Source organism: Carcharhinus amblyrhynchos, chromosome 1 (assembly GCF_965287045.1).
Source record: "Carcharhinus amblyrhynchos chromosome 1, sCarAmb.v2.hapA, whole genome shotgun sequence".
Taxonomy (NCBI): domain Eukaryota; kingdom Metazoa; phylum Chordata; class Chondrichthyes; order Carcharhiniformes; family Carcharhinidae; genus Carcharhinus; species Carcharhinus amblyrhynchos.
In genome coordinates, this window is record NC_137324.1 from 112,152,568 (window position 1) to 112,179,629 (window position 27,062).

The 27,062-nt window shown below is 41.4% G+C and overlaps 1 protein-coding gene across 1 annotated transcript in view; it reads right to left on the reverse strand.

The window, feature by feature from the left end:
* The window catches only part of cfap299 (cilia and flagella associated protein 299), a 509,376-nt gene that overhangs the window by 425 nt on the left and 481,889 nt on the right, over positions 1-27,062 (reverse strand). Inside the window, exon 5 of the mRNA XM_080198915.1 lies at positions 7,566-7,695. Within this exon, the coding sequence (XP_080055041.1) occupies positions 7,566-7,695 (130 nt within the window). The remainder of the gene's footprint in view (positions 1-7,565; positions 7,696-27,062) is intronic.

A 27,062-nucleotide genomic window follows, 5' to 3' on the forward strand; every position in this document is an offset into this window, starting at 1 on the left:
CAGGACAGTGAGGTATTAGACATATTTACTGAATGGATTCAGAACCCAGTGGAATAGAATATTGCACGAACGCTGGTCTTCCAGAAAGACAACATTTTGTCCTTCCAGCGACTAACATACAAATTCCACTCTGTCTTGACTTGTTCCAATATGTGCAAATCATCATTTTGTTTTGGATCTAGTTACATTCAGCAAACTTCATTATAACTGTTTCTTTCCCCTTCCGTTTTATGTCCTCATCCTACAGAGAGATACATAAAAACACTAAAGGCGGAATCTTCCCATAAACTGTCAGAGTGTTAGTTTCAGATTGAAGACTGGTGTGTAGCTCTCCAGCCGAACAGCCAAGTTTTCTCTCAAGATTTTCTGGCACTCAATGCACAGAGAATCTGGGGCTGTGGTTTGCGATGCCATTCTCTTGGGGTACAGCCTGAGAGAGTTTGTGGTGCTATCTTCAAAGATCGGTGCTAAAAGATGTCGCCCCCCCCCCACCTCCACAGACATGGGGGAAACCTCCTCCCCCTACAAGTATAGAGGCCAATCCCTCTTCCCACAAGCATCAGGGCTCATCTCCCACCACCTACAGGCATCAGGAGCAATCCCCACATATAAATAAAACAGGATTAAGGGGATCACCCCTCTGAGATTCCCCAGAGTGTCTACCCCTGGCAATGCCGGGCTTTCATTGCCAGCTTGCCGGGGGCCGGGTGTGTCCCTCTCCCCCTGGGGGCTATATCTGCCTTTGCGACGTGGCGGGTTCCGTTTCAAGTTTATAAAAACCTGTTGTGAACTTCGCCAGTGTGATGTCGTGTAAGTGAGGTATGAGTACTCAGTGAGGCGGGGCGGGGAGAGGAAACATATTGCATGAAAGACATTTAATTTTATTTAAATTTATTAAAATACATTGAAATGAGCTTCCTGCCTTTTCTGGGCTGGAACCATGTTATGTCATAGGCGAGTGGTGTGGAGAAATGGGAAATGAGACCTTCCTGGCGAGAATCTTGTTTCCTGACTCTTGTAGGATTTTGGGCCCACACTGATGGCTAATGCAAGTTCAAAATGGCCCCCAGTTTCTCTGAGCATATTGTTTATCACACGTTAACACACAGCGAGACAGGAAAAGAGATCGAGTTTACCAGTTAACATAAAAACCTGATAGAAATTTGGAGTCAAACTGTCAAAATGAATACACTAAATAACATTTGGAGGGTCAACTTAAACTGATGCACCATAGGGACCACACTCTATTCAGGCTTCAGTCCTCACTGACTAATAAATGTTGGCAAGCCAACATACTGTTACGAAAGGAACCAAGCACTGAATAAAATTCAAGAGAAAATAGTCTTTTTGCAAGATCATTGTCTCTTCTTTTTTTTTTGTTCAGCTAAATACTTTGTTGACGCACTGAGGATAATTGTCCTAGTCAATCTCATCCACTGCAGTGCGCATCACAAAACTGACATTCTGTGGCTCAAGGTTTTCCATCCTGCACTGATTTATGGACTAGCATAAATCAGTCAGGGGAGGGGTAAATATAATATTCACACTGGCTGGAATTTTCTGGCCGTTTGTGCATGTGGGAGTCTTTGATCCTGCTGCACTGAACAGAGATTTGGCTGAACGCCACATTTTCCATCCTCATTGAAGTGGCAGGGCTTGAACAGCCGGAAAATTCTGGCCATTAGCTGGCAAACAAGAGATGAAAAAACTGGTGCACACATGATGGGCTGAATAGCCTTCCTCAATACTATTTTAGAATTCTACAGTAACTTGGCAGCCTTGCTCCATGCCCTCTTCCATTAAGCAAAATCTTCTGTTTTCTGCCTGGTGATAAAAATTTAAATAATATTCCTTACCCCCATTTGTCTAGTAAAACACAATGATCTGGGAGTATTTAACAATAATACACTAATACAGTTGCTGAGCTCCATTTTTCCAGCCCACTCAACGGGATTGTAAAGTAGGAAATGACTATATGATTAAGGGAGACATCAGGAGGACAGCCTGACATTTTCCGATTGCCATATCACGTTGCCAGCAGTGGGAATCATGGCAGCATGGTTGGGCAACTAATTGAGCCCCCTTAATAGCCAATTAAGGACCACTTCCTGCCCCTGCCTGCTTCGGGAGCACCTGTTGCCACATGGGGTCCACAAGATGGTTTCCATAAACATTGCCATGTACAGCTGTTTTCCACTGAATGCCACTGAAGGTAATAGCCCACCATACATAGAATCACAGAATCCTACAATGCAGAAGGAGGCCATTTGGCCCATCGAGTCTGCACCGACCACAATCCCACCTGGCCCAATCCCCATAACCCTATTTATTTATCCTACAAATCCCCCAACACTAAGGGGCAGTTTAGCATGGCCAATCCACCTATCCTGCACATCTTTGGATGTGGCAGCTTTTGTTGGATTCCAGCTATGTCAAATCTTGACATTCATTGAAGGGGGAGATTCATTGAATCTGAATGCTACCCAATTGGAGATCTGTTTAGTTTATTGTGCACTTAAAATGGCTGAGTATGATTATAGAGGAAAATAGCTCTGGAAGTGAATGTAATCCATTTCTATGTGCAGTAAATACTGCCTTCTATCAAATGGAATATTCCATCTCACATAACCTATAATAAACTGCTGGACCGGAATTCTTTGATGTCAGATGCCCTACCACCACTGCCAGTGAGAACAGAGAATTTGGTGCTCAGCCAAATCTCCATTCACTGCAGCAGAACCGGATAATCACAGCCCTGGGCGAGGTTGGAGAATTCTGGCCCTGGTCTTATAAGAATGATTGCTGTAGGAAATGGAAAAGAAGTTACATTGACGTGGTAAACTGCTTTTGAAGTTGGAGTTAAAACACATCGGAGGAAGTTTCATGGTTGCTGTAAGTAATAAATCAATTCAGGAAGGTTGTGTTTATGATTTTGTTCCACATCGAAAACAGAACAATTCTGCCTCAATCAAAAGCAAAGCACTACAAATACTGGAAGCCCAGAATAAAAACAAAAGGTGCTGGGAAAATGGTAAAGGTAGACGGGTGGCAGTATTAAAGAGAACATTTCATTGCCAAAAAGAGAGCATTTTTTTGAAGGTTGATAGCCAGAGGTCAGAATTCTCTGCACCAAGAACGGAGATGTAACCAACCATTTCCATGGACATGCATAGTCTTCAGTGACACTCAGGCATTTGCAGGTATGTTAGGTGCCACTTGTACACCCTGTGTCTAGCAGGGCACCTCCAAGCAATGGCTCTCTGGGGTTCATTCTCTGCAGTTATAGCAGGTCCTGCCACCGCTTTGGCAATCCAGCATCTCCACTGACCCATACACGATTCAAAGGCTGGTCACCCCCAAGTCAAAGGCTGGTCATGTCAAGTCAAAGACTGGTCACCTCGAGTCAAAGGCTGGTCACGTCAAGTCAAAGGCTGGTTGCACCCGAGTCAGAACCAGTACCTCTGAGTCAGCCCTCTTAATACACAGAGCCATTCTATGACTGCTGCACTTATCTCTGAACTTCCTTGGAGGGGTGCTCGGCAGAACATAAGAACATAAGAAATAGGAGTGGGAGTAGGCCATCTAGCCCTTCAAGCCTGCCCCGCCGTTCAATAAGATCATGGCTGATCTGAAGTGGCTCAGTTCTACTTTCCCGCTTTCTCCCCATAACCCTTAATTCCCTTGCCTACCAAAAACCTATCTACCCGTGTCTTAAAAATATTTAGCGAGGCAGCCTCCACCACTTCAACGGGCAGAGAATTCCAGAGATTCACCACCCTTTGAGTGAAGAAGTTCCTCCTCAACTCCGTTCTAAACTGCCCCCCCCTTTATCTTGAGGCTGTGCCCCCTAGTCCTGCTGTCTTTTCTGAGCAGGAAGAATCTCTCTACCTCTACCCTATCCAACCCCTTCATTATCTTATACGTCTCTATAAGATCCCCCCTCATCCTTCTAAACTCCAACGAGTACAAACCCAGTCAATTCAGCCTCTCTTCATAGTCCAACCCCCTCATCTCCGGTATCAGCCTAGTGAACCTCCTCTGCACTCCCTCCAAGGCCAAAATATCCTTGCGCAAGTGTGGCGACCAAAACTGCACACAGTACTCCAGCTGCGGCCTCACCAGTGCCCTGTACAGTTGCAGCAAGACCTCCCTGCTTTTATATTCAATCCCCCTTGCTATAAAGGCCAGCATCCCATTTGCCTTCCTGATCACCTGCTACACCTGCAGGCTGGGTTTTTGCGACTCATGCACAAGGACCCCCAGGTCCCTCTGCACTGTAGCACGCTGCAGCTTTTTGCCCTTTAAATAGTAATCCCTCCTACTATTATTCCTGTCAAAGTGGATAACGTCACACTTGCTAACATTGTACTCCATCTGCCAGGTCCTCGCCCACTTGCTCAGCCTACCTAGATCCTTCTGCAGACTTTCCATACCCTCAGCACAATTTGCTTTTCCACTTATCTTTGTGTCATCAGCAAATTTTGATACCCTACACTAAGCCCCCTCCTCCAGATCATCTATATAAATGGTAAATAGTTGAGGCCCCAGCACTGATCCCTGGGGCACTCCACTAGTCACCAACCGCCAATCAGAATAGCACCCATTGATACTAACTCTCTGCCTCCTATTAGACAACCAATCCTCTATCCATGCTAACACCTTACCGCCAACTCCATGCCCCCTAACCTTCTGAAGCAACCTTTTGTGCGGCACCTTATCAAACGCCTTCTGAAAATCGAGAAACACCACATCCACCAGTTCCCCTCTGTCTACCGCACTAGTCACATCCTCATAGGATTCCAATAAATTTGTCAGACACGACTTCCCCTTAACAAATCCGTGCTGCGTCTGCTCTATCAAACAATTCTTCTCAAGGTGCCTCGCTATTTCTTCTTTGATGATGGATTCAAGCATTTTTCCCACAACAGGCGTTAAACTAACCGGCCTATAATTCCCTGCCTTTTGCCTGCTACCCCTTTTAAACAGCGGCGTAACATTAGCCATTTTCCAATCTTCCGGCACTTCCCCGGAATCCACGAGGTTTGGAAAATAATCACTAAGGCATCTACTATCACCTCTGCCATTTCCTTCAGAACCCTGGGATGCATTCCATCCAGTCCTGGGGACTTGTCCACCATCAGTCCCACTAGACAATCAAGCACTACTTCTCTAGTGACAGTGATCGCATTCAGGCCCTCAACTCCTATCATCCTTCTATCTTTAATACCCAGCAAACTATTCGCGTCCTCCTCCGTGAAGACCGAGACAAAAAACTTATTTAAGGCCTCAGCCATTTCCTCATCGCCCACCACTAAATCCCCTCTCTCATCCTCTAAGGGTCCAACATTCACCCTAGCCAGCCTCCTTTTCTTTATATATTTATAAAAACTCTTACTATACTTTTTTATATTTAGTGCTAGTTTAGCTTCATAGTCTATCCTTCCCTTCTTTATCATCTTCGTCAATCTTTGTTGATTTTTAAACCTCTCCCAATCTTCTATTTGCCCACTACTTTTAGCCACTCTGAACGCATCAGCTTTTAATTTAATACTTTCCTTTAATTCCTTCGATAACCACGGCTGATTATCCCTTCTCCTATGATCCTTCTTTACCATTGGAATAAATTTCTGCTGAGCACCGAAAAAGATCTCCTTAAAGATCCTCCACTGTTCCTCAGCAGTCCTACCGACCAATCTGTGCCCCCAATCTACATTTGCCAATTCCTCTCTCATCCTATCGTACTCCCCTCTGTTCAAACAGAGGACACAGGTCAGGGACCCTACTTTCTCATCCTCCATCTGCATCAAAAACTCAACCATACAATGATTGCTCTTCCCAAGAGGATCCCTCACAACAAGGCAGGTGCTGGCTTTTGAAGCCAATCACGTTTCATGCCGTTTTGACAGCACACTGTTGAGGATGGATTATTTGATGGGAGTTGGATATGATTCTGGCATATGGGCCCGATAATGAGATGCAAATACATTTAAATAAGGTTCCTGATATTGAACAGTAGAGATGCAACCCACAACGAGGACAGATTCCCAGTGATGTAAAAAGAGGCTTTGGCCTTCTTGTAATATTTCTGCTCCCATCACGAAGCCTGCCCAATGATAATGGGAGTGGAAAGCTCAGGCTGGAGAGAGTGGTGAAGGTAGGTTTAACCGAGGCACTCAAGAGCAAATTGGATCATTTGAACAGGAAGAACGTGCAGGGCTAGGGGAAGAGGGCAAGGGAGTTGCTCTTTGGGAATTGTTCCTTCAGAATAATTTGATAATTTGATAAAGTGCATTCAAAATTGGCTCAGTTGTAGGAGACAAAGGATGATGACAGAAGGCTGCTTTCATGACATGAAGTGGGTATGCCGGCGTTGGACTGGTGTAAACACAGTAAAAAGTCTGACAACACCAGGTTTTAGTCCAACCTATTTATTTGATAATATACTCGCAAGCTTTCGGGTTAGCCCCTTCGTCAGGTGAATGGAGAGTTCTGGCCTCAGACAGAGCATATAAAGCACAGTACTGTCTGGAGACAATACACATCTCTTTAAACTGTGATCAGTGCTCCTTCCACTCACATTATCAGCCACTTCAGGTCTTGAACAGCAGGTTAGGTGTAAGGATTCGCATTCTAATCAGTAATCTCTAAACTGTCTGTGCTTTATATGCTCTGTCTGAGGCCAGAACTCTCCATTCACCTGACGAAGGGGCTAACCCAAAAGCTTGCGAGTATATTATCAAATAAATAGGTTGGACTAAAACCTGGTGTTGTCAGACTTTTTACTGTGTTCATGACATGAAGCCAGTGTCCAGTGGCATATCACAAGGATCTGTGTTGGTCCCCTTATTATCTGTCATTTATATAAATGACATTGATGACTATGTGGGGCAGGGGACCAGGTGGGATTAGTAAGTTTGCAGATGACACAAAGATTGGCTGGCTGGGTGTTTCACAGTGAGGCGGAGTGTCTTGGACTACAAGAAGATATGGATGGAATGATCAAATGGGCAGATATGTGGCAGATGGAATTTAACCCTGAAAAGTGTGAGAAGATACACTTTGGAAGGACTAATTTAACAAGAAAGTATTCAATGAATTGTAGGACACTAGGAAGTTCTGTGGAAGTTCCCCTGAGGTGAAAGGTCAGTTACAAGGAGATGTAGGTTTAAGGTGAGGGACAGGAGATTTTAGAGGGGAGGAAAAACTTTTTTGCCCAGAGGGTGGTGGCGATCTGGACTGCACTGCCTGATAGGGTGGTAGAGGACAATTGGCTCACACCCTTTAAAAAGTACCTGGATGAGCACTTGGCACATCATAACATTAAGGCAGATGGGATTAGGTGGGAGTTCAGTTATTTCTAATGTGTTGGTGCAGACTTGATGGGTTAAAGGGCCACTTCTGTGCTGTTTGATTCTATGATTCTATGAACAGTTTCAGCATTTTCTATTTTGTTTATTTTATATTTAATTTCTGTTTTGTAGGATTCTCAATATATTATTTTATTTCAGAGAAAAAGATGAACAGCTCACAAGCGATTGGAGAGGAACAGAAAATCAAACCTGTACCTTTGGATCCACATGGACTGTTTTCCGATCTCTTTTGTTTTTGAAAAGGAGTCCAGAGACATTGTCAGTGATCACCTGGTAATATGGGCTGGAATTATATGTGCAGCTCTGAGTGTCCCAGTTGTAGAAGCTGCCAAAAAATAAATGGGAAAATGTGTGATGAGGTACAATGAATCATTTAAGAGTCTTTTACTGTGAGCAATTTGGAAAGCGTGCATGTTCCTCCTCAGGACTTTAGTGGAGAGAGAAAGCAAGAGATTGCTATGGAAGCACGGCTTTTGTGATATTCATGTTTTCTATTAAAATGTCAAGTGTTATGGAATTAATAAGGGCCTTCACTGCCACTGTGTATTCAGGGATAGCTCCATGTGAATAGCATGCCATTGCTCTCCATTGAGAAAATCAAATTAAAACCGTGGACGTGGCACTTGCCTTAGTAGATTATGTAAATCAGTGGATTACTTAAAGATTAGTAATAAAAGAAACAAACAGTGACTTAAAAAGCAAGTGAAAGAAAAGTAAATGAAAAGAAAATACAAAATAGCAAAGAATGGAGAATGGCAAGATAAACATGAGGTGTTTATTTCCATCACAGTTATATCATACTGAAGGATGGAGTCATGGTTTTTTTTTTACACACATAATACAAGAGGTTTGTTTGCAAATTTCTTTTGGCTACACGTAGTTTTCAAATGCATTGATAGAACATTTCTCACTCCTGCTAGCATTGAGCCTTTCAGCAAGATTGTCAGTTCTTCCCAGTTACTGATACAACAGCGCTAGTGAAGCTGGTTACCAGCAGTCATTTTATCTTTAAAAATTCAGCTTTTCACGGGGAACTTCACTACATTGCTTCCATACTGTTAACACCCATTATTCCTGGTGGCAAGCTGAGTTTTTTATGCTGTTTTGGAAAGGTGAGTGGCTACCAATTGCTCTAACATCCAATTCAGTCATTGTAAAGTGCAGCTCTGAACAGCTGCAACAGCAGTAATGGGACAGCAAACTTGGATTAAGCAGACAGATTCTTTAATCCAAGTTCACTGTTGGTGCCTATGTGACGCTTGATGCTTTTAACATGTTTATGTTTTGGTGTGAGACAATGCCTCAGGTATGTGGCTGAAAATCTCACACCTAGGAGTTGTGCAATGTTGATAGCTCTGGGAATAAATCACTTGTTAGGGCCTTCAAGCTGAACAGCATTTGGTGATTTTATAACATGAGGGGGCCAAAACTACCTTAGAAAGAAATTAATACTGCACTGGAACTAATTAGAGGTGCCTGCATCTTATTAAAATCAGATCTCAAAATAACATGAAGAACGTCATTCCTATTCTGTACTTTACCAGGAACTTAAACTCAATGCTTATTTTGCTGCATGTTTATGGCTTGGGCTCTAGCCATAACAAACGTTTTGTGCCAATTGAGTAACGCACCCCCACCAGTTAAATAAAGATTTTATTGCCTAAAAGAAATGTTGGATCAATTAAAAAGTTTCTGGAACTATTTGCTTTATTATGCTCAAAGTACAATCGAGTTCATGATCCATCCGCTGATGCCAGATGCTGGAATTGACATGACACCACTGTTCCTTTGTACAAAACTGCTGCTCTAGATAGTTGATTTGAACTACAAAGTAGCCTTCTGAAAATGGAAATGTAGTTCCATTCCATGATACAGAAATATTTGTCTATCACCATACGGATTATTGATGATATAATAAAAGTGACCATGCTATTGTAGGTTTGTTGTTAAAGCTAACTTGTTCACATTGTATTTTAGGGAAGAAAATCTGCCATTCTTACCCAGTGTAGCCTGTGACCGTGGTCCTATACGAAGGTGGATGACTTTTTAGTTACCAAGCTACTTAGCTGTGTGAAACTTCAGCAAACAATGTATTACATACTACAGGAAATCAAGTAAAGGTCCACTGCTGCCTCTGCAAGGAAACCACGGGTGGCTAGTAAATGCCTGCCTTGTCAGCAATGCCTACGTCACAAGAATTAATAAAGACCTAAATTCTCATAGACAGCATAATTTTGCCTGGACATCTTGAGTTTTACAAACACCAATAAATGGAATCAACTCAGAACTATATGAAGAGTTTCGAAAAAGGCAATGAAGAGTAAAATATGCTTCCACTGGAAAGAGATTCAGTGGCCGGAAGACACAGATTTAAGTGACTTGGCCTCCTTCTACGCTGTATGATTCAATGACTCCAAAAATCTTTTTACTGCAATGACTCGGGATTTGCGATGAGAATAATGGAGAGGGTATTAGAGGGAAATTTGACAGCAACACCTCAGGCTGAATGTTCAGTCCACATTCAGGAACCCAAAATTGGGACTGGTTCTGGGTCCCAGCACTGCATGGCATGTTCCAGACACACCCACCTGGATTTTTAAAGGGAAATGTCAATTAATGACAGACAGCGTGTTTGCCAAATAATTAAGGATGGTGAGCTGGCACCCAAGGCTGGAAGGATTCCCACTTGACCCTCCATCACTGCCACATCGGCAGCTTCACTAGTCAAGGTGTAGATAGAGAGGACGACTCAACAGTGGTCACGACTGCTGTGCGTGGCTGGGTCCTTTGTGGGATGAAGTATCGGCCACCTCACTTGCCATCCTTTCATGATCTGAGTACCAGTGTTGTCTGGGCATGGTCCAGGCTGATGTCTCTTGTTCATATTGTAGGATTGAAGCCCCAGACAACATAGGAATGGGGCCCACAATGGCCCTAATTTCTGTCAATTGGCTAACTGCCAATTGTGAGACAGGTAGTCATTCTAATCCCTACCCAAACTCTTCAAAAATGATTGGGGCTGGGATTGTGGCACTGAACTGGCATGGTAGCCAATGGCATATAATTATGGTCCCAACAATCTCCAACCCTGACCTGCTTTTAAAATCCAACCCCTCGCCGTACGTGCCTGGGGAAATTTAGAAATTGCTGTCAGAGGCAGTTTGTTTCTACACAGCAAACTTGCAATCTTTACCAGCTGATTTTACATAAACTTACTTTACTTGTCCACAGGTTCTGCAATAAAAACAGCTGAAAACATGAGATGTGTTCAGGTTAAAGCAGAATAGGTGATAATTATTGTTGAACAACCTCTTTGCATTCATATTGCAATCAAACAGGTTGATTGTGTTAACTTACAAATCCTTTCAAAACACATTAATGGCTGGTAGTAAGAGCGGGAGAGACTTCTTGTCAGCCACACTTGTATAGCTATATGCCCCTGGTGACAGACTTGTGACCTTTTCTGGTGTGGAAGTAGACAAAGCTCTGCCTTAGTGCACCACTAGGTATGGGAAGATAACTGGAATTGGAACAACCTCTCAGCCCTGAACACTTAATTTAACAAATTTGGAGAATCACTCCCTCAAGAAAATGAACACTGCAAATTTTTAAAAAGATTACTTTTTCTGTCTGTTTCTTTCTCAGACCCTAATAACATGCATACTTCCCAGCCTTTCTTTTGCATTCTGTCACGTTGTTTAAATCAAATTTATACTTCCTGCTTTATATTCTTGGATCTGATTGAAGTATTTGGAACATCTTATCAAGTAAGTGTGATACTAAAATGTAAGTTGTTGTTGATTGGCAGAAGACCCCAACTGTTGTTTTTCTTGCAAACACACACCACAGGTTCTCTGTAAGGGCACCATGCTGGAAAAGCTGCCAGATTGGAAGAAATCTCTGCTGACAAGCCCATCAGATCACCTGTCAGCAAGATCCAAACTTGAAAGGTTGACTCTATTCTCTCTCCACCGATGCAGTCAGTCCTGAATTTCTCCAGCATTTTCTGTTTTTGTTTCAGATTCCAGCATCCACAGTATTTTGCCTTAATGGATGAATGTTCTTTGCACACTCTGGGCTTTGAACTTAATCTTTAGCCTTTAGTGTAACACAGAAATAAAAATAGAATATGCTGGTAATGCACAACATACTGATTAACATTCTAAAGTGAAAGACAGTCTAACATTTTTAGTGAGATTTTCCACCATCACAACTCTAGCAAATGGTTGCACCTGCTGTATTTCTTTTTTGGATGCTGAATGACCTGATGTGTATCCCCATTATTGTTTTTCACCTTTTGTTTCAATCTTCCAGCTTTCCTGTATTGCTTAAGAACCATAGAAACCGCTTAAGAAAAACATACTTTTTGACACATGAACAAAAATGTAGAAAATGCTGAGGATTTTTGCTCAAGCGTGACAGCAGCTAGGGTGACTATCAGAAGTATGTTGTGCATTATAAACAGCACATTTTCTGTTTGGATCAGAATATTACATCTGAGTATTATGTTTGGACATGGAATTCTGTACAATGGACTGAATAGAATGTGGTTGGAGCATTGGAATTCTGCCTTTGGATTAGGTACGCAATTATCTGGAGAACCTTTTTATTTACAATACTGAAACAAAAATGTTGATGCTGATATTCTTACGTTTCAGAATGGCTGTAGAATGCACGGCTAACTGAACAGTGAAGGCATCTCTTTCCAAGTATTTCCCTGTTATCTTGATGATATTGGCCAAATTGTTCATACAGTGCTTGGAATTGTCAGAGCATTGCGCATGGAGCAACAATCAAACACTTACAATGGAACCCACCCAATTTTCCATTTATTCATTTAAATGAATGGGAATTATATGAGCTTCATGATTCAACTCTGCTTGTTTGATTTTTCTCTTTGTGCTCTGACCTGGAAATACTTTAAATCTAATTGTTAGCCATAGAGTTATAACCAACAAAGAACAATACAGCACAGGAACAGGCCCTTCAGCCCTCCAAGCCTGCACTGATCATGTGTTCCTAACTGGACCATCCGTTTGTAACCCTCTATTCCCAGTCTGTTCATGTGACTATCTAGATAAGTCTCAAATGATCCTAGTGTGTCTGTCTCAACCACCTTGCTTGGTAGTGCATTCCAGGCCCCCACCACCCTCTGTGTAAAATATGTCCTCCGCATATCTGTATTGAACCTTGCCTCCCTTACCTTGAGCTTGTGATCCCTCGTGTTTGTCATTTCTAACCTGGGAAAAAGCTTCCAACAGATCATCCTATCTATGCCCTTGATAATTTTATAAACTTCTATTAGGTCACCCCTCAACATCCGTCTTTCCAGGGAGAACAACCCTAGTTTACTCAATCTCACCTCAGAGCTAATACCCTCTGTACCAAGCAACATCCTGTAAATCTTTTCTACACTCTCTCCAAAGCCTCCATGTCCTTCTGGTAGTGTGGCAAGCAGAACTGGACGCAGTATTCCAAATGTGGCCCAACCAACGTTCTATATAACTGCAATATCATAAGCCAACTTTTATACTCTATGCCCCATCCAATAAAGGCAAGATGTTTACAGCATGAAACAGGCCCTTTGGCCCAACTTGTCCATGCCATCCCTTTTTTTAAAAACTCCTAAGCTAATCCTAATTGCCCGCATTTGGCCCATATCCCTCTATAACCATTGTATGCATGTAACTGTATAAATGCTTTTTAAAAGACAAAATTATACCCGCCTCTTCTACTATCTCTGGCAGCTTGTTCCAGACACTCACCACCCTCTGTATGAAATAATTGCCCTTCTGGACACTTCTGTATCACTCCCCTCTCCACTTAAACTTATGCCCTCTAATTTTAGAGTCCCCTACCTTTGGGAAAAGATATTGACTATCCAGCTGATCTATGTCCCTCATTATTTTATAGACCTCTATAAGATCACCCCTCAGCTTCCTACACTCCAGAGAAAAAAGTCCCAGTCTATCTAGCCTCTCCTTATAACTCAATCCATCAAGTCCCGGTAACATCCTAGTAAATCTTTTCTGCTCTCTATCTAGTTTAATAATACCCTTTCTATAATAGGGTGAGCAGAACTGCACACAGTATTCCAAGTGTGGCCTTATCAATATCTTGTACAACTTCAACAAGACATTCCAACTCCTGTATTCAATGTTGTGACCGATGAAACTAAGCATGCCGAATGCCTTCTTCACCACTCTGTCCACCTGTGACTCCACTTTCAAGGATCTGTGAACATGTACCTCTAGCTCTCTTTGTTCCCTAGCTCTCTCCAATGCTCTACCATTAACTGTGTAAGTCCTGCCCTGGTTCAATCTACCAAAATGCAACACCTCGCATTAAATTAAGCTCCATCTGTCATTCGTCAGCCCACTGGCCCAATTGATTAAGATCCTGTTGCAATCGGAAATAACTTTCTTCACTGTCCACTATGGTAACTTCAGGATGTTGAGAGAGGGGAATTGAATAATGTTAACGTCATTAACTGTCAAGGGAAGTTGATTAGATTCTCTCTTGCTGGAGATAGTATTTGCCTGGCACTTGTGTAGTGTAACTGTTATTACGACTTATCATCCCAAGCCTGAATCTTGTCCAGGGCTCGCTGAATATGGGCACGACTGCTTCAGGATCTGAGGAGTTGCAAATGGTGCTGAACATTGTTGAAATATCTCCATTTCTCACCTTAGGATGGAAAGAAGTCATTGAAACAGCTTAAGATGGTTGGGCCTAAATCACTATCCTGAGGAATTCCTGCAGTGATGTCCCAGGACTGAAATGATTGTCCTCCACCAACTTCCTTTGTGACAGGTATGACTTGAACCACTGGATTGTTTTCCTCCTCTTTCCCATTGACTCCTGTTTTGCCAAAGTGCCTTGATGCCACACTTGGTCAAATGCTGTCGATGTCAAGGACAAGGACTGTCACCTCACCTCTCCAGTTCAGCTCTTTTTTCTCTTTCTCCTCTCCCTAGTCCAGCAGCAGTTGGTCTGATCATTTCTCAAATGCTGTCATCTGATTGACATCAGCTAACTCAATTTAGAAACCAGGAAGTTCACTTTGTATAAGTCAGTACAACAATACCTTCAGAATTGTTACACACTCATTGAAGAGTTCAATTTTTTCCACGAGAATATACAATTTGAATAAGCTGAACAAATAACTCTAAGTACTGCTGGCTACAATTATACTGGCCCCAGACTTTAACTCCAAATAGGAGATAAGCTGGTGAACAGATAGACATTGAGGAGGGAGACAAGTCCACAACAACTCCACCACCATTTTCCGCCCACCCTGACCACACCCAACCTTAGTACTGAGAGGCCTGGACTTTTTGATTCTGTGACTTCCATCGTGTGCATATTACTAGTCAATTTCCTGCTTAAAACTCGCAAGATGTGGCAGCATGGCAGACCATGGCAATTAAGTAAAACGCTGCAGAGAGGCTTCCAGAGGGCCTCACGGTTTAGGGATAGTAAGGAAGCCCATATAGGAGAGAGTAATACCTGGTGGGGCCTCCCAGAGTGAGAATTCCATCTCCTCCAGTCTCTACAATGAAAGTATAAAAGGATATATATTGGGTTTATAATAACCTCTATAGGTTGATGAGGTAGAAATAAATAATGGCTTTTCTGAGTAGGTCTCTAGCTAAAACAGCAGTTGGGCCTAGATACAGTTATTAGAACCCTTTCTACATAATGAAAGGAAAATGCTGCTGATTTCCACCAGGGATTCTTCTTACCTGCTCATTGGAGCAAGCCAAAATTGTAGCCTATGAAATAGGTATATATCAGTAGTGAATGACTCCCACAGTTGACCATAACTGTCTAATGCCTGGTTTCTGTAGGGCGGGCACTGTTAAAATTGTCCTTTATTCTTAAGATCATAATATGAAATAAAATATGTTTGCATGGACTCCTGAGTTTAAAACAAGTTGAATCATCAGTTCAGTCATCTAGTTGGCATTTGTGGATGGCTGTGTGTCAGTTCAAACGAGAGAATTGGGTTCTGCAAAAAGGAATGAATTGCACTGGGTCAAAGGTATGTAACAGCAGTTTATGTTTTGTTTTGCAAACTCTAGGGTGCAGTGAAACAACATCTAAGTTTCGGTTCATAAAGAAAACTACCTGGGGATCAAACGATTACCAAAAACTTAGAATGAATAATTTGTGTAATTGTTGGCAGGCGTTCCCTGTTAAACATTGAAAAATCTTCAATAAGTAAGATAGATAGTCTTTAGAACATTCTGCTGCAAACAGCCAGTGGCTTTGATGTCTGTCACATGTGTAGAATATAGCAAGAAACATTGGGTTACTAAAGTGCAACAACATGTGTTTGCTGCTAGCAGCTGTTTGCATCAAAGATTCACTATGGACAAATTTTGGAATCATTAACACCATGCTTTGAAAATATTGTAATGTGGTTTAAGAAGGCTTGAAGGTTTAATATATTAAGCTCTTGAAATCATACAGCACATGTTGTCTCCAGGTTTTACATTCTTGTTGAATAGCGGTGAGGTCCAATTCCCATACTAGTCTCTGGTTTGTTTTAACTCTTCCCCCATCCTGAAACACAAAACTCTCTGAAGATTTCAGTTAGAATTTAAATATTGTTTGCAATATTATAGCTATTGATGCCAGTGAGAACGATGCTCATAACAGTCACATTCGGGGGCAATTTTAACCTAATTTGCCCTTTAGGAGAATGATGAGATTGGGCTCAACAGTGGTTTTATGTTCCACTCAATTTTAATCTTCACTGAAGTCCGAGAAAAGTAATATTGGAGGAGGAGTAAAACTTTACTCCAGCTGATCCTTTGGGTTTTGCAACTTTGGTAACATGAAATCACCTTTATTATTTTGCATTTACCCTTTCCCCATTTTCCTGAGCTGCTGACTCATGCTGTGTGTACCTTTTGTGAGTGTCTACTTTTCATTTGCTAGATTAAGAGCTAGTGTGATTTATACATAACTTTGGAAGACATCAGAGTCCCATCCTCATCTAGTGTTCACAGACCTAAGCATGTGCACAACTTCCAGAAGAAATTAGTAGATAATAATCAAAAACTAGACTGAATTTCTCTTGACTCATAGGGCCAGTGATTTTTTTTTAACTAATTATCAACATTCCTACTATAAGCTCAGCTGTGATCAGCAAACTTAAGAATCGGAGAATTTCCTGTTCTATATGTTACTTATTCATTGTGATTTTTTAAACTAACAAACTTATTGGAGTAGCTTTTCTTTTGCACATTTTTGAGATATCTTCCAATATGAAAAATATTTTTTATACATACAAAACTACAATTTGACCTTTAAAGGTTAACTATTTCACTCTGATGAATTTGAGGAATGTCTATGATTTTCAACGGTATCCAGCCAGCCACTTTTTGGCCTGGTTTGTTGGATGGGAATTGATACATGTAACTGTCATATCAAGAAATAGTTCAGACATCCACATAAAACAGTCAAGTATGATTCTTATCCAAGGACAGAAATCCATTATGCCAAATCACTCCCTATTCAATCCCAGTCTCGAAATTTGCTGAAGTGTAACATTCACCTCAGTTATTCATGTTTACAATACTCAGCACTAAGAATATTATCTGTTGTTGAACTCTGGTAATATAAAGTACTCTGTGTAAGCAGAGTAATTCACCTTCTTGACCACTTTTATTTTTAGGTCTAATATTTTAAAGCAAGACCATCTCATGAAGAAAGATATTTGATGAACTTTAAGAGTCTTGTGGAAGTCATGATGACTTAAGGTATTGTTGAGTCACTTGACTTTGGAACCCAAATGACAAAAATGATTGATATGAAATAACAGAGTGAAAATACTGTGAATGCTGAGTCCCACCTTTAGTAACCTATCAACTTCCAGCACATTTTAAAAACTTAGTTTTTACTTCTCATTTCCAGAGCACAAGATTTTTCTTTCTTTTAACTTCTGTCACCCTTCTTAAGCTGAGTGAGGTTGGCCTCATATTTTGTACAAGATTGCTGGGCATTGCCAGTGTTCCAGAAACAGTGCCAAGGGAGTGGGGGCTTTGACCAGGGGAGGGCTATGACGGGGGGCTGTGCAGAGATGTCATGCAGGGTTGGAGCATAAAGTGGGAGTATGATGGGAGGGCATGTTGGGGGTCAATCATGGTGACCCATCAGGAGGCCACTATGCCGGTGATCCATGTTGGGAGGGGATTGAGGAACATGCCGCTGATTAACTGTGATGGGGGGTCCTGATATCCATGGAGGGAGGGAGGGGGTCTCCCATTGCACTGTGAGATTGGGGTGCCCTTGCAAACACTCTGCAGCCGGGCTCACTGACATGTTTAGGCCCTCCCCCGCCCAGAGTACCAGCACGCATCTCATCATTCTCTCAAAACGTGACTGAGTGTGGGATGATCGCAATCCAGAGTGCACCTGACAGACTGGTGCGGATCTCTTCAGTATTCTCACCATTATGGCACTTAGTCTTTTTTGGAAAATTTCCACCCTTGGTTTTTTTAAATAGAGGAACACGTACAAAGAAAGAAAAAAAAATTTGCATTTATGATGACTATATAACAGAGGAAACACAGCAACCAATTTACACACAATGGCCAGATAATCTGTTCTCAAATGATGTTAACTTAGAGATAACTAGTGGCCATGACATTGATGATATTTCCCCTACTCTCCTTTAAAATTATGCCACAGAAACGTTCAAGTTCACCTGAAAGGAAGCGCAGGTTCTCAATCAAAAGACCATATCAGCAATAGTACAGCACTCCTTCAGTATTGCATTGGAGTGTCAGCCTAGAATTTAGTACTTGGAGTTGGACTTGAAAGGTGAGAGTGCTAACACTGGCCCATGTTGAAAAAGAGGAAGCAATGCCAGACTTTTATCAAACATTGATTAATCCCCAACTGTTCTTACAGAAAATACTTTAGAGTTGGGATACCTTAATGATGTTGGCTCATATGGACAACCAGGAAAAGAAGTTCTCTTACATGCACATGTTAGGAACAGGGTTTAGTGAAAGAAGTGGTGACTCTCTCTTGCATATGCTGAAGTGGGCAATTGCAGGTGAAAAGAATTGGGGGAGAAATTAGGGTGATACAGGTTCAGAACTAGTATTGGGAAGGTATTACGATGAAGGGAGATTTGGTTTAATGAGAAAGCCGATGGAAAAGGGTGGAGTAGACAGCCAGCTGCATGAATACTCTTGTTGAAGAAGAAATCCATGAGGTCCTTGCAATTGATTTTCAAGGATAAAGTGGAGGGAGTTGTTGAACCTTATGTAACTCCTTCCTACATTACGAAAGTGACTGCACTTCAATGGCTGTAATGTTCTTTGGGACATGCTGTGCTTGCAAAAGGCACAGTCCAAATGCACGACTTTTATCGTCTGGAATGATCCTAGAATAGTGGAGTGTTTTGATAGAAGGGAAGTAAGCTCCTTTAGAATGGGGCATGGTTATGCTAGATTTGTGATGGATAACAAATCCGGCTTTGTGACAAACATTTGTTCATATAACCCCACATCAAAGACAGTTAATCTTTTAATAACTGATTGGAGCTGTCAATCAAACTGTGAACTTATAGCTCTGCATCGTAATAATGATAGGTTGTGGAAGCAGTCAAGCAGAAGTGATAGCCCTATTGACAATAGTTGTCAACAAACAGCTTTTGAAATTGAAAGCATGTGTTTTTTTTCAACTCAGGGACACAGGCAGGCTGCTCCCCCAAAAGGACAGACTTTGTAAATATCTTTGCAGTTTTACAGTTTCATAAACCTCATACATGTCTTCTCAGTCTTTACGTTCACTCTAAAAAATCGTAAGTCACATACTATGGGATAAGGCCCAGATGGTCGGGGTGGGGTAGGTCAGACAGTTGGGGTTGGGGGAGTTCAGGCAGTCGAGGATGGGGTAGGTCAGGCAGTTTGTTGGCCAAAGTTTTGGACAGCAGTGTGGGTGGTGGGGTGGGATAAATTCTCCATTCACCTGACGAAGAGTTTAACCTCGAAAGCTTGTGAGTTTACTATCAAATAAATTGCTTGGACTTAAACCTGGTGTTGTCAGACTTCTTATGGGGTGGGATAAAGACAGGCCTGTCAAGTCAGCTGGGTGTGTTGTCTGGCAGTTGGTGGAGATGGAGGTCAGGTTGGGCTAGGGTGGGTAATCAGGAATAAGGGACAGTCCTGGGGGAAGTAATCAGGGGGTGTGGGAGTGGGGTGGAGGGTGGGTTTATGGGGACAGGTGGACTCCCCGTGGGGGTGTTGCTGGCACCCTGTGCAATAGTTACCCAGAAATTAAAACTTAAACTTTTTCTGGGACACTACTGAATTAACACAGTTGGAACCATCCAAAATTTGCCATTTAATTTGCACTTTTGGAAGGTTCTGGTGCAGGGCAAGTTTGCACTTCCCAGGCAATTGCCATGCACAGCTTACCTGAGGACTTTCAAGAGGAGGTAGGGTTTCCCAGTGCATCTTTGGGAATCCTGCACTGGCCTGTAGCTCAGAAATTGCTGCCCTTAAGTGTCAATATGTATCTTTTAAAAGCTAAACCAAATTGCACATATAAATCTCACAAATCAAATATAACAACAAAAACAAATCTGGGTGCCATGGGACTTCAACTTGCTGCATAATGTAGAGTTAGGATGAATGATCAAAATCTTATTGTTCCACCTGATTTCTCAATCTTATCTTGTGTTACAGAGAAACAGACTGGACACTGCCCTCAGGAAGGAACAGCTAAATAGGTGAGCTAATGTTACAAAACTGCTCATGGCGTTTAAAATCAGGGAGTTAGAGAATTAAACTGACAAAAATAATACATGGGGAAAGCTTATTAGGTAAAGGTAACACCTGGTATTATGCTAAAGCAGCAGACATACAGGTTCAAGTTCCAGTGCTGTGAATTGAATACTGTTGTTACAGCATTTCAGCTGCTTTTGTGTTTTAGGATGAAGGACGGGAAAATTTGACAGAATTCCTGCTCTTTATTACCATTCAGTGGTTTTAGCAGGAAAACTGGGTTGGCTGTCTCAACCTCCACAGATAAAGACGACTGATGCTTAGCATGGATTGATGTGTGAGGAATTTTGACCTTGGTGAGGGACTGTGAAGGGATTTGGGTGTATGGAAATGCACCCTGGCAAGATTCAGCTACTTCAGCTAACAAAACATTATATAAGACTAGTTACAAGAATAATCTCTTTGGGTTTCCAGGAGTTGGTGAATTTTATAAGCATCATCATCTTTGAGGTTAAAAGCAAATTACTGCAGATGTTGGAATCTGAAACCAAAAGAGAAAATGCTGGAAAGTCTAAGCGGATCTGGCAGCATCTGTAAGGAGAGAAAAGAGCTGATGTTTCAAGTCCAGATGACCCTTTGTCAAAGCTTTGACAAAGTGGATGTAAAATATCCTATGGCAACACATCAAGGAAAGCAAGGGAGTTTCCTCCACATCCCTCAAACAACCTAACTAAAACACTATCTACTTGCTGTTCGTGGGACCTGGCTGCATCAAAATTGGTGACTGTATTTCCTTATATTGGAAAGTAACTGCTTCATTGACTGTGCATCAAGCACTTTGGGACCACCTTAGAGTGTAGGTTATTCTGTAAATGATAGTCCTTTGTTTTTTAATGGGTAGTTAAAAAAAGGAATTTTCAGCCGTCCAATAACCTTGCCATTTAAATCATCACCCCCATCTGTTATTAGCTGACAATATGTTACAGACTACCTGTAATATTCATTTAACATGTAGGTCACTGGGTTGTAAGTTGCAGTGGTGCAAAATGACTTGCTAACCATTTTCTCAACAGGATTAAAATTGGTTCACAAAATCTAAAACTAGTTTCCGAACAGTATTACAAATGTGAAGTTTTATAACATTATGTTTCAGGACTATAGGCAGGATTTTTCTCTCTCTCCACGGTGTGTTTCACAGTGGCTGGAAGGGGCGCACTCTCGCTGGCAGTGAGATCTTATGGTCCTTCCAATGTCAATGGGGCTTCCCGCTGAACGCACACCTCGCCATGGGAAACCTGCGACAGGCATGCAGAATCGGCGGGACTATTAGAACCTGCTGGCATAAATGTGAGCAAGGTTTCGACATGTGTCTTTAATTTAGGGTAAATTGAGGGAATGGGGGTTCACATGACTTTTTCAGCATTCTGCCTTGGTTGTTAAAGGTTACAAGGTTCTCTCAATGGGAATATTGTCACAACTGTAAACAATGACCAAGGCAACTGTGCTAATGACTGTTAGGGTGGGATTTTTTGGTCCCACAAGGGACAGGCATTGTCATGGGCGGGAAGGGAAAATCCTGGCTTTAGTCTCCAAGTTCCAAGGAAGTATTAGGAATGTCAGGTTTTGTAAGTAGTTTTATTTTAAACTGTCTATTTAATTTCATGAAAGAATTAAGTTGTTGGGGGTGGGAGTGAGGGAGAGGAGTCCAGTGGATGGCTAATTAACATTTCTACCTGGTTAGAAGACCCATGTCATTCATGTTGCTCTGGAGATGGGCTTAGAGAGAGAAGAGGAGCCCATTGGAAATCATTGTAGATTCTCATTGCAAATTTTCCTGTTGAAATTTTGGTGCCAAACTAGGAATTTTCCACGGAAATTCTTGACATGGGTGTCGGTGATAAATTTATATTTTACAATAAAATGTTGATTTGTATTATGAATACAAAAAAGGCCATTGCACCCAACTTCTAGGTTTTGTTCTGAGTGCAGAATCGATGTAATTCAACTGGGGGAGGAGAATTCTGGACACAATAAGCCAAATTTTAACTTTTGGACCCATTCACAGTGGGGAGGCCAGCAGCCAGTCAGAAGCCTTAAGTTTTGAAAACTTGGATCAGCCATGGCATTAGCAGCCCATTTCCAACTTTCCACACCAATTGGAGTAGGTGGGTGTGATTGCACGCTGCATCTAACTATTCCAAACCACAAGATAACAGGGTCATGGCAAGTGACAGAATTAATTAATTCTACAATTGTCAGGAGATCTGAGAGCTCATCAGTCAAGTTGCTTTCTTCTGACAATTGTAGAATTAATTAATTCTGTCACTTGCCATGATCCTGTTAGATCTTGTGGCTTGGAACAGTTAGGTTGTCATATCCAGCACAAAGGAAGATTGCTGTTGTCAAAAATTGTTGTGATTGTTGGGTGCCAATCATCTCAGTGCCAGTGCATCACTGCAGGAATTGCTGCAATGATGCTGATAATTGACAGTAACATTCATGCCACAAAATTGCCCACGCAATGACCATCTGCTGCAAGAGAGAATCTAACATCTTCATTTGACATTCAATGGCACTACCCTCTCTGAATTCCCCACCATCACCATGCTGGAGGTTATCATTGATCAAAAACTCAACTGGACCAATCATACAAATACTGTGGCTGCAAGAACAGGTCAAAGGCTGGGAATTCTCTCCCTACTCCTGTAAGCATGTCCACCATCTGCAGGACATAAGTCAGAAGTGTGCTGAAATGCTTTCCACTTGTTTGGATGAATGCGACTCCAAACAACACTCAGAACCTTAGTGTCATCCGGCATGATGCAGTCTGCTTCATTGGCCCCTACTCACCACCTTAAACTCCCTCCACCATTGATGCATTGTGGCAGCAGTGGCATCCAGAGGAAGCACTGAAGAAACTTGCCAAAGCTCCTTCAATAGCACCTTATGAACCCACAACCTCTGCACATAAAAGAACAACAGACACCACCAAAAAATTCCTCTCCAAGTTACATATTATCCTGATATGGAAATATATTAGCATTCCTCCACTGTTGCTTTGTTAAATCCTGGAAAACCCTCCCTAACAGCACATAGTAGTCATGCCTATACCACTAGGATAATAAGCATTTCAGGTGGTGGCTCACCACTACCTTCTGAAGGGCAATTAGAGATGGACAATCAATGCTAGCCTGGCCAGGGATTCAATTAAAAAAGATGCTGAAAATATAACCAGTGTTATCTTAACACAGGGTCACAGTGTCAGTGGGGTTAAAAAAATCTAATGAAACTGGGTGCAGTGTTATTGAAAAGTGTCAACAATGATAGCTTAGCAAAACTTTAGTAATAACAAATTACAAATTGCTTGACAAGACTATATATACTTTTAGACAGTTCTATATTTATATATCTTTAACTGAAGCATTGCACATGTTGGAATTGCTTTTTTTGTCCAAGATAAAAAAATGATGGTACTGTCTTTCTTCGCCCTTTTATTTTTGCTAGGATATTTGGATTGTTTCTCAATAATGCTTCAAAGAGAACAAAGAACATTACAGCACAGGAACAGGCCCTTTGGCCCTCCAAGCCTATACCGACCATGCTGCCCATCTGAACTAAACCCCCTACCCTTCTAGGGACCACATCCCTCTATTCCCATCCTATTCATGTAGTTGTCCAAACACCCCTTAAAAGTCACTATTGCATCTTTAAAAGTCACTATCATATTGTTTCCTAACCTGTGACTGCAATAGTTAATAGTGTTAAAGGTTTGACAAAACTGCGCCGTGATATCAGCAACTAGCGGCAATATTCTTTGTAGTTACCAACTGCAGTCGCATTAAGCACAATATTCAATCTTGGCTCTCTGCAGTGCCAGATTACTGCACTTGTGCCAATCTCTGGTGTTGCTTCAATTTATACAGCAGTACCTTTTTGCTTCATTCTATTCTTACATAGAAGACAAGTTCAAAATTGTGGCAAAAATCCTGCCCTGTATGTAAGAATAGACAATATAAATCCTTCAAAAATGCAGACAAAATACACAAGTAAACTGCCAGGCATTGAAAGAAGAGGAAATTGGAGCCGATTCAGCTTGCTAATGAAAGGACCAGGAATCACTAATCAGTGTTAGATTTAAAAAGCTGTTAACAGGCATAATTACCTAGTTCATCTTTTCAACATGTTAAGGAAATTTTAATATTGTTGTTTTTATAATAATGTCTAACAAAATTTTTCCTCTCTGCCCATAGAAAGAAATGATGCAGCAGCTGGCTTCAAATGTTAAATTATGGCACTACAGAAAGAATGATTTACAATGTTTTTTTGATTCAGAAAATTTCAAAATGATGTTTACATTTCTACTTAATGTTTATGGAAGTTCTCAGTCATACTTAAAGAAAGGATTAGTATCCGAGTCTTGACTTTACAAAGGGTAAACAGCATATTTTATAGAGTATATTTTTATTTATATAACATTCTCATTGAAAATTTTGTGACATTTCATTTTCATGCATTTTTGTTCCAGTCATATGTTCTCAGACTAACCATGGCGGCACGGTGGCACAGTGGTTAGCATTGCTGCTTCACAGTGCCAGGTTTGATTCCGGGCTTGGGTCACTGTCAGTGTGGAGTTTTCATATTCTGCCTGTGTCTGCATGGGTTTCCTCCAGGTGCTCCAGTTTCCTCCCACAGTCCAAAGGTGTGTGGGTTAAGTGGATTGGCCATGCTAAATTGCCCCTTAGTGTCAGGGGGACTAGCTAGGGTAAATGCATGGGGTTATGGGGATAGGATATGGGTGAGATTGTGGTCGATGGGCCGAATGGCCCCCTTCTGCACTGTAGAATTCTATGTGCACAATATTGAACAAAAGTGTTCTGGTAATTAGTTATTTCTACTGATGAATAACACAGCATTAATTTAGTTATATTTTTCTGCATTGTTAATAACCAGCAACATAATCTGAAGCTTTTTTACCCTTTAAATCAAACAATTTTCCAGGCAAAAAAACCTGGAAAATGTTGTAGGCGATAATTTTGATGCTTCCGTTATTTGTATGGTAATGATAAGAATGTGAAGAAGAACACATTTCAGCCTGTTCATTGTATTGTATCAGATTGCCATGGAGGCAAAGAAGCTTTTCTGTGCCACTCTACAGGAGACAGGCTTGTTAATGACAGGATAATATCACTGAGAAGGAAGTGAACAATATTGAAGGATCTTGTAAAACTACAACACTGAAATCTTTGTAAAATTATTATCCTTAGAATGATGTTTAGCTGAGGATGTTCAACATGAGCAGGGAAGACTGGCAGAGATGTTAGATAAAGTCCAATGACAATGGTACCCATCAATTTATCATTACAGCTACCTCATATTGGCTAAAGAACAGGGCATTAGGGAGCTATACTTTACATTGTCAGGCTTCTGAAGCAGTTTTTCTGACAAGTTGAGAGATTAAAGAGTACATTGCAATAACAACTCTTTTCCCAGCCCCTTAAGTCTCAGTAATCATGACTGTCCACTACACACTACATAACTTTGCTCTCTTATCATAACTTTACTCCAAAAAATGCCCTGATGTAGATCAAGAGGAACAGAATTCTAAAGCCATAATAGATCAAGAAGGCAACAGTGACAAGTAGGCTGATGCTGCTGGAACAGCAACGTAAGACTACTTCACCAGGCACCAGTACAAGATAAATTCCAATAAACATCTGGACATCCTTTTTGTATAAATTCTGGTGCATATCTACAAAGTAAACTGCTCACAAACCTCTGCTTGCTGAATTTTCTCATTGTTGCTTGGTGAAAGAAAATACACAGAAATACTCAACACAATGTTCAAATCAAGTATGGTCATTTCTTTAAATTATATAGTGTGTAAATGTCATCTACCAGTTTTGGAACGGTGCTGTTTCAAGTGCTGTGGTTTGTTTTTGATGTGTGAAACTTAAACCGACAACTCCTTCTCAATAATCCCCTTGTGGAAAAGGGAATGAGTGCTGGATGTGGGTCTGACTAATAACTGTGCAAGTCAGTTGTGTCCTGCTTACTTTCTGATGCATCTAATGTAATTTCTGTTGGGCTAAATGGGGCTTTTCTTTGAGGGACTTACCCGATCACAGACGCACTCCTTCTGCTGGGCAATCTCTCAGAAAACAGGACGATTTGAGGCAAATGTTAGCTCAAGAACATTGATTGTGGCAACCCTCTGTTCTTCAATTTTTAAGGAAATAGAACATTTAAACAAATTACCTTCTGATTCAGGGGTGAGAGTTCTGCAACTGAGGCACAGCTGACACTAGTCAAAGTGTATCTGACAATCTCTCATTGGGACAACTTTACATAAGATGAACTGTTTGTAATTCGGCTTCAGCTTCAGAGTTTTCTACTTCCACAATGCTGCTGTCTCAGAGGAGTGGTTTTAAGGTCTTCATATTTTAAAATTCTTGTGGCCCTCTACAAGTGTAACTCCATTATAGAGTATATGTTATCTTATTCTGAAAACAGAAGAATGAAGTTTACTTATTAGTGCCACAGTAGGCTTACATTAACACTGAAATAAAGTTACTGTGAAAATCCTCTAGTCGCTACACTCTAGCATCTGTTCAGGTACACTGTGGGAAAATTTAGCATGTACCTAACCAGCACTTTTTTCAGACATGTGGGAGGAAACCAAAGCACACGGAGGAAACTCACACAGACACAAGGAGAATGTGCAGACTCCGCACAGACTGTGACCCAAGCCAGGAATCAAACGCTGGTTCCTGGCACTGTGAGGCCCACTGTGCCACCCCAAAGAGACACTGAAAACACGAAAATAGAAACAATGTCACAGAGCTTTATAGTTTCAAGAATATACCACAAAATGCAAGACAAATCAATCTGGCCAATTACTGCCTCATCAGTCTACCCTTCATCATCAGCAAAGTGATAAATCAAT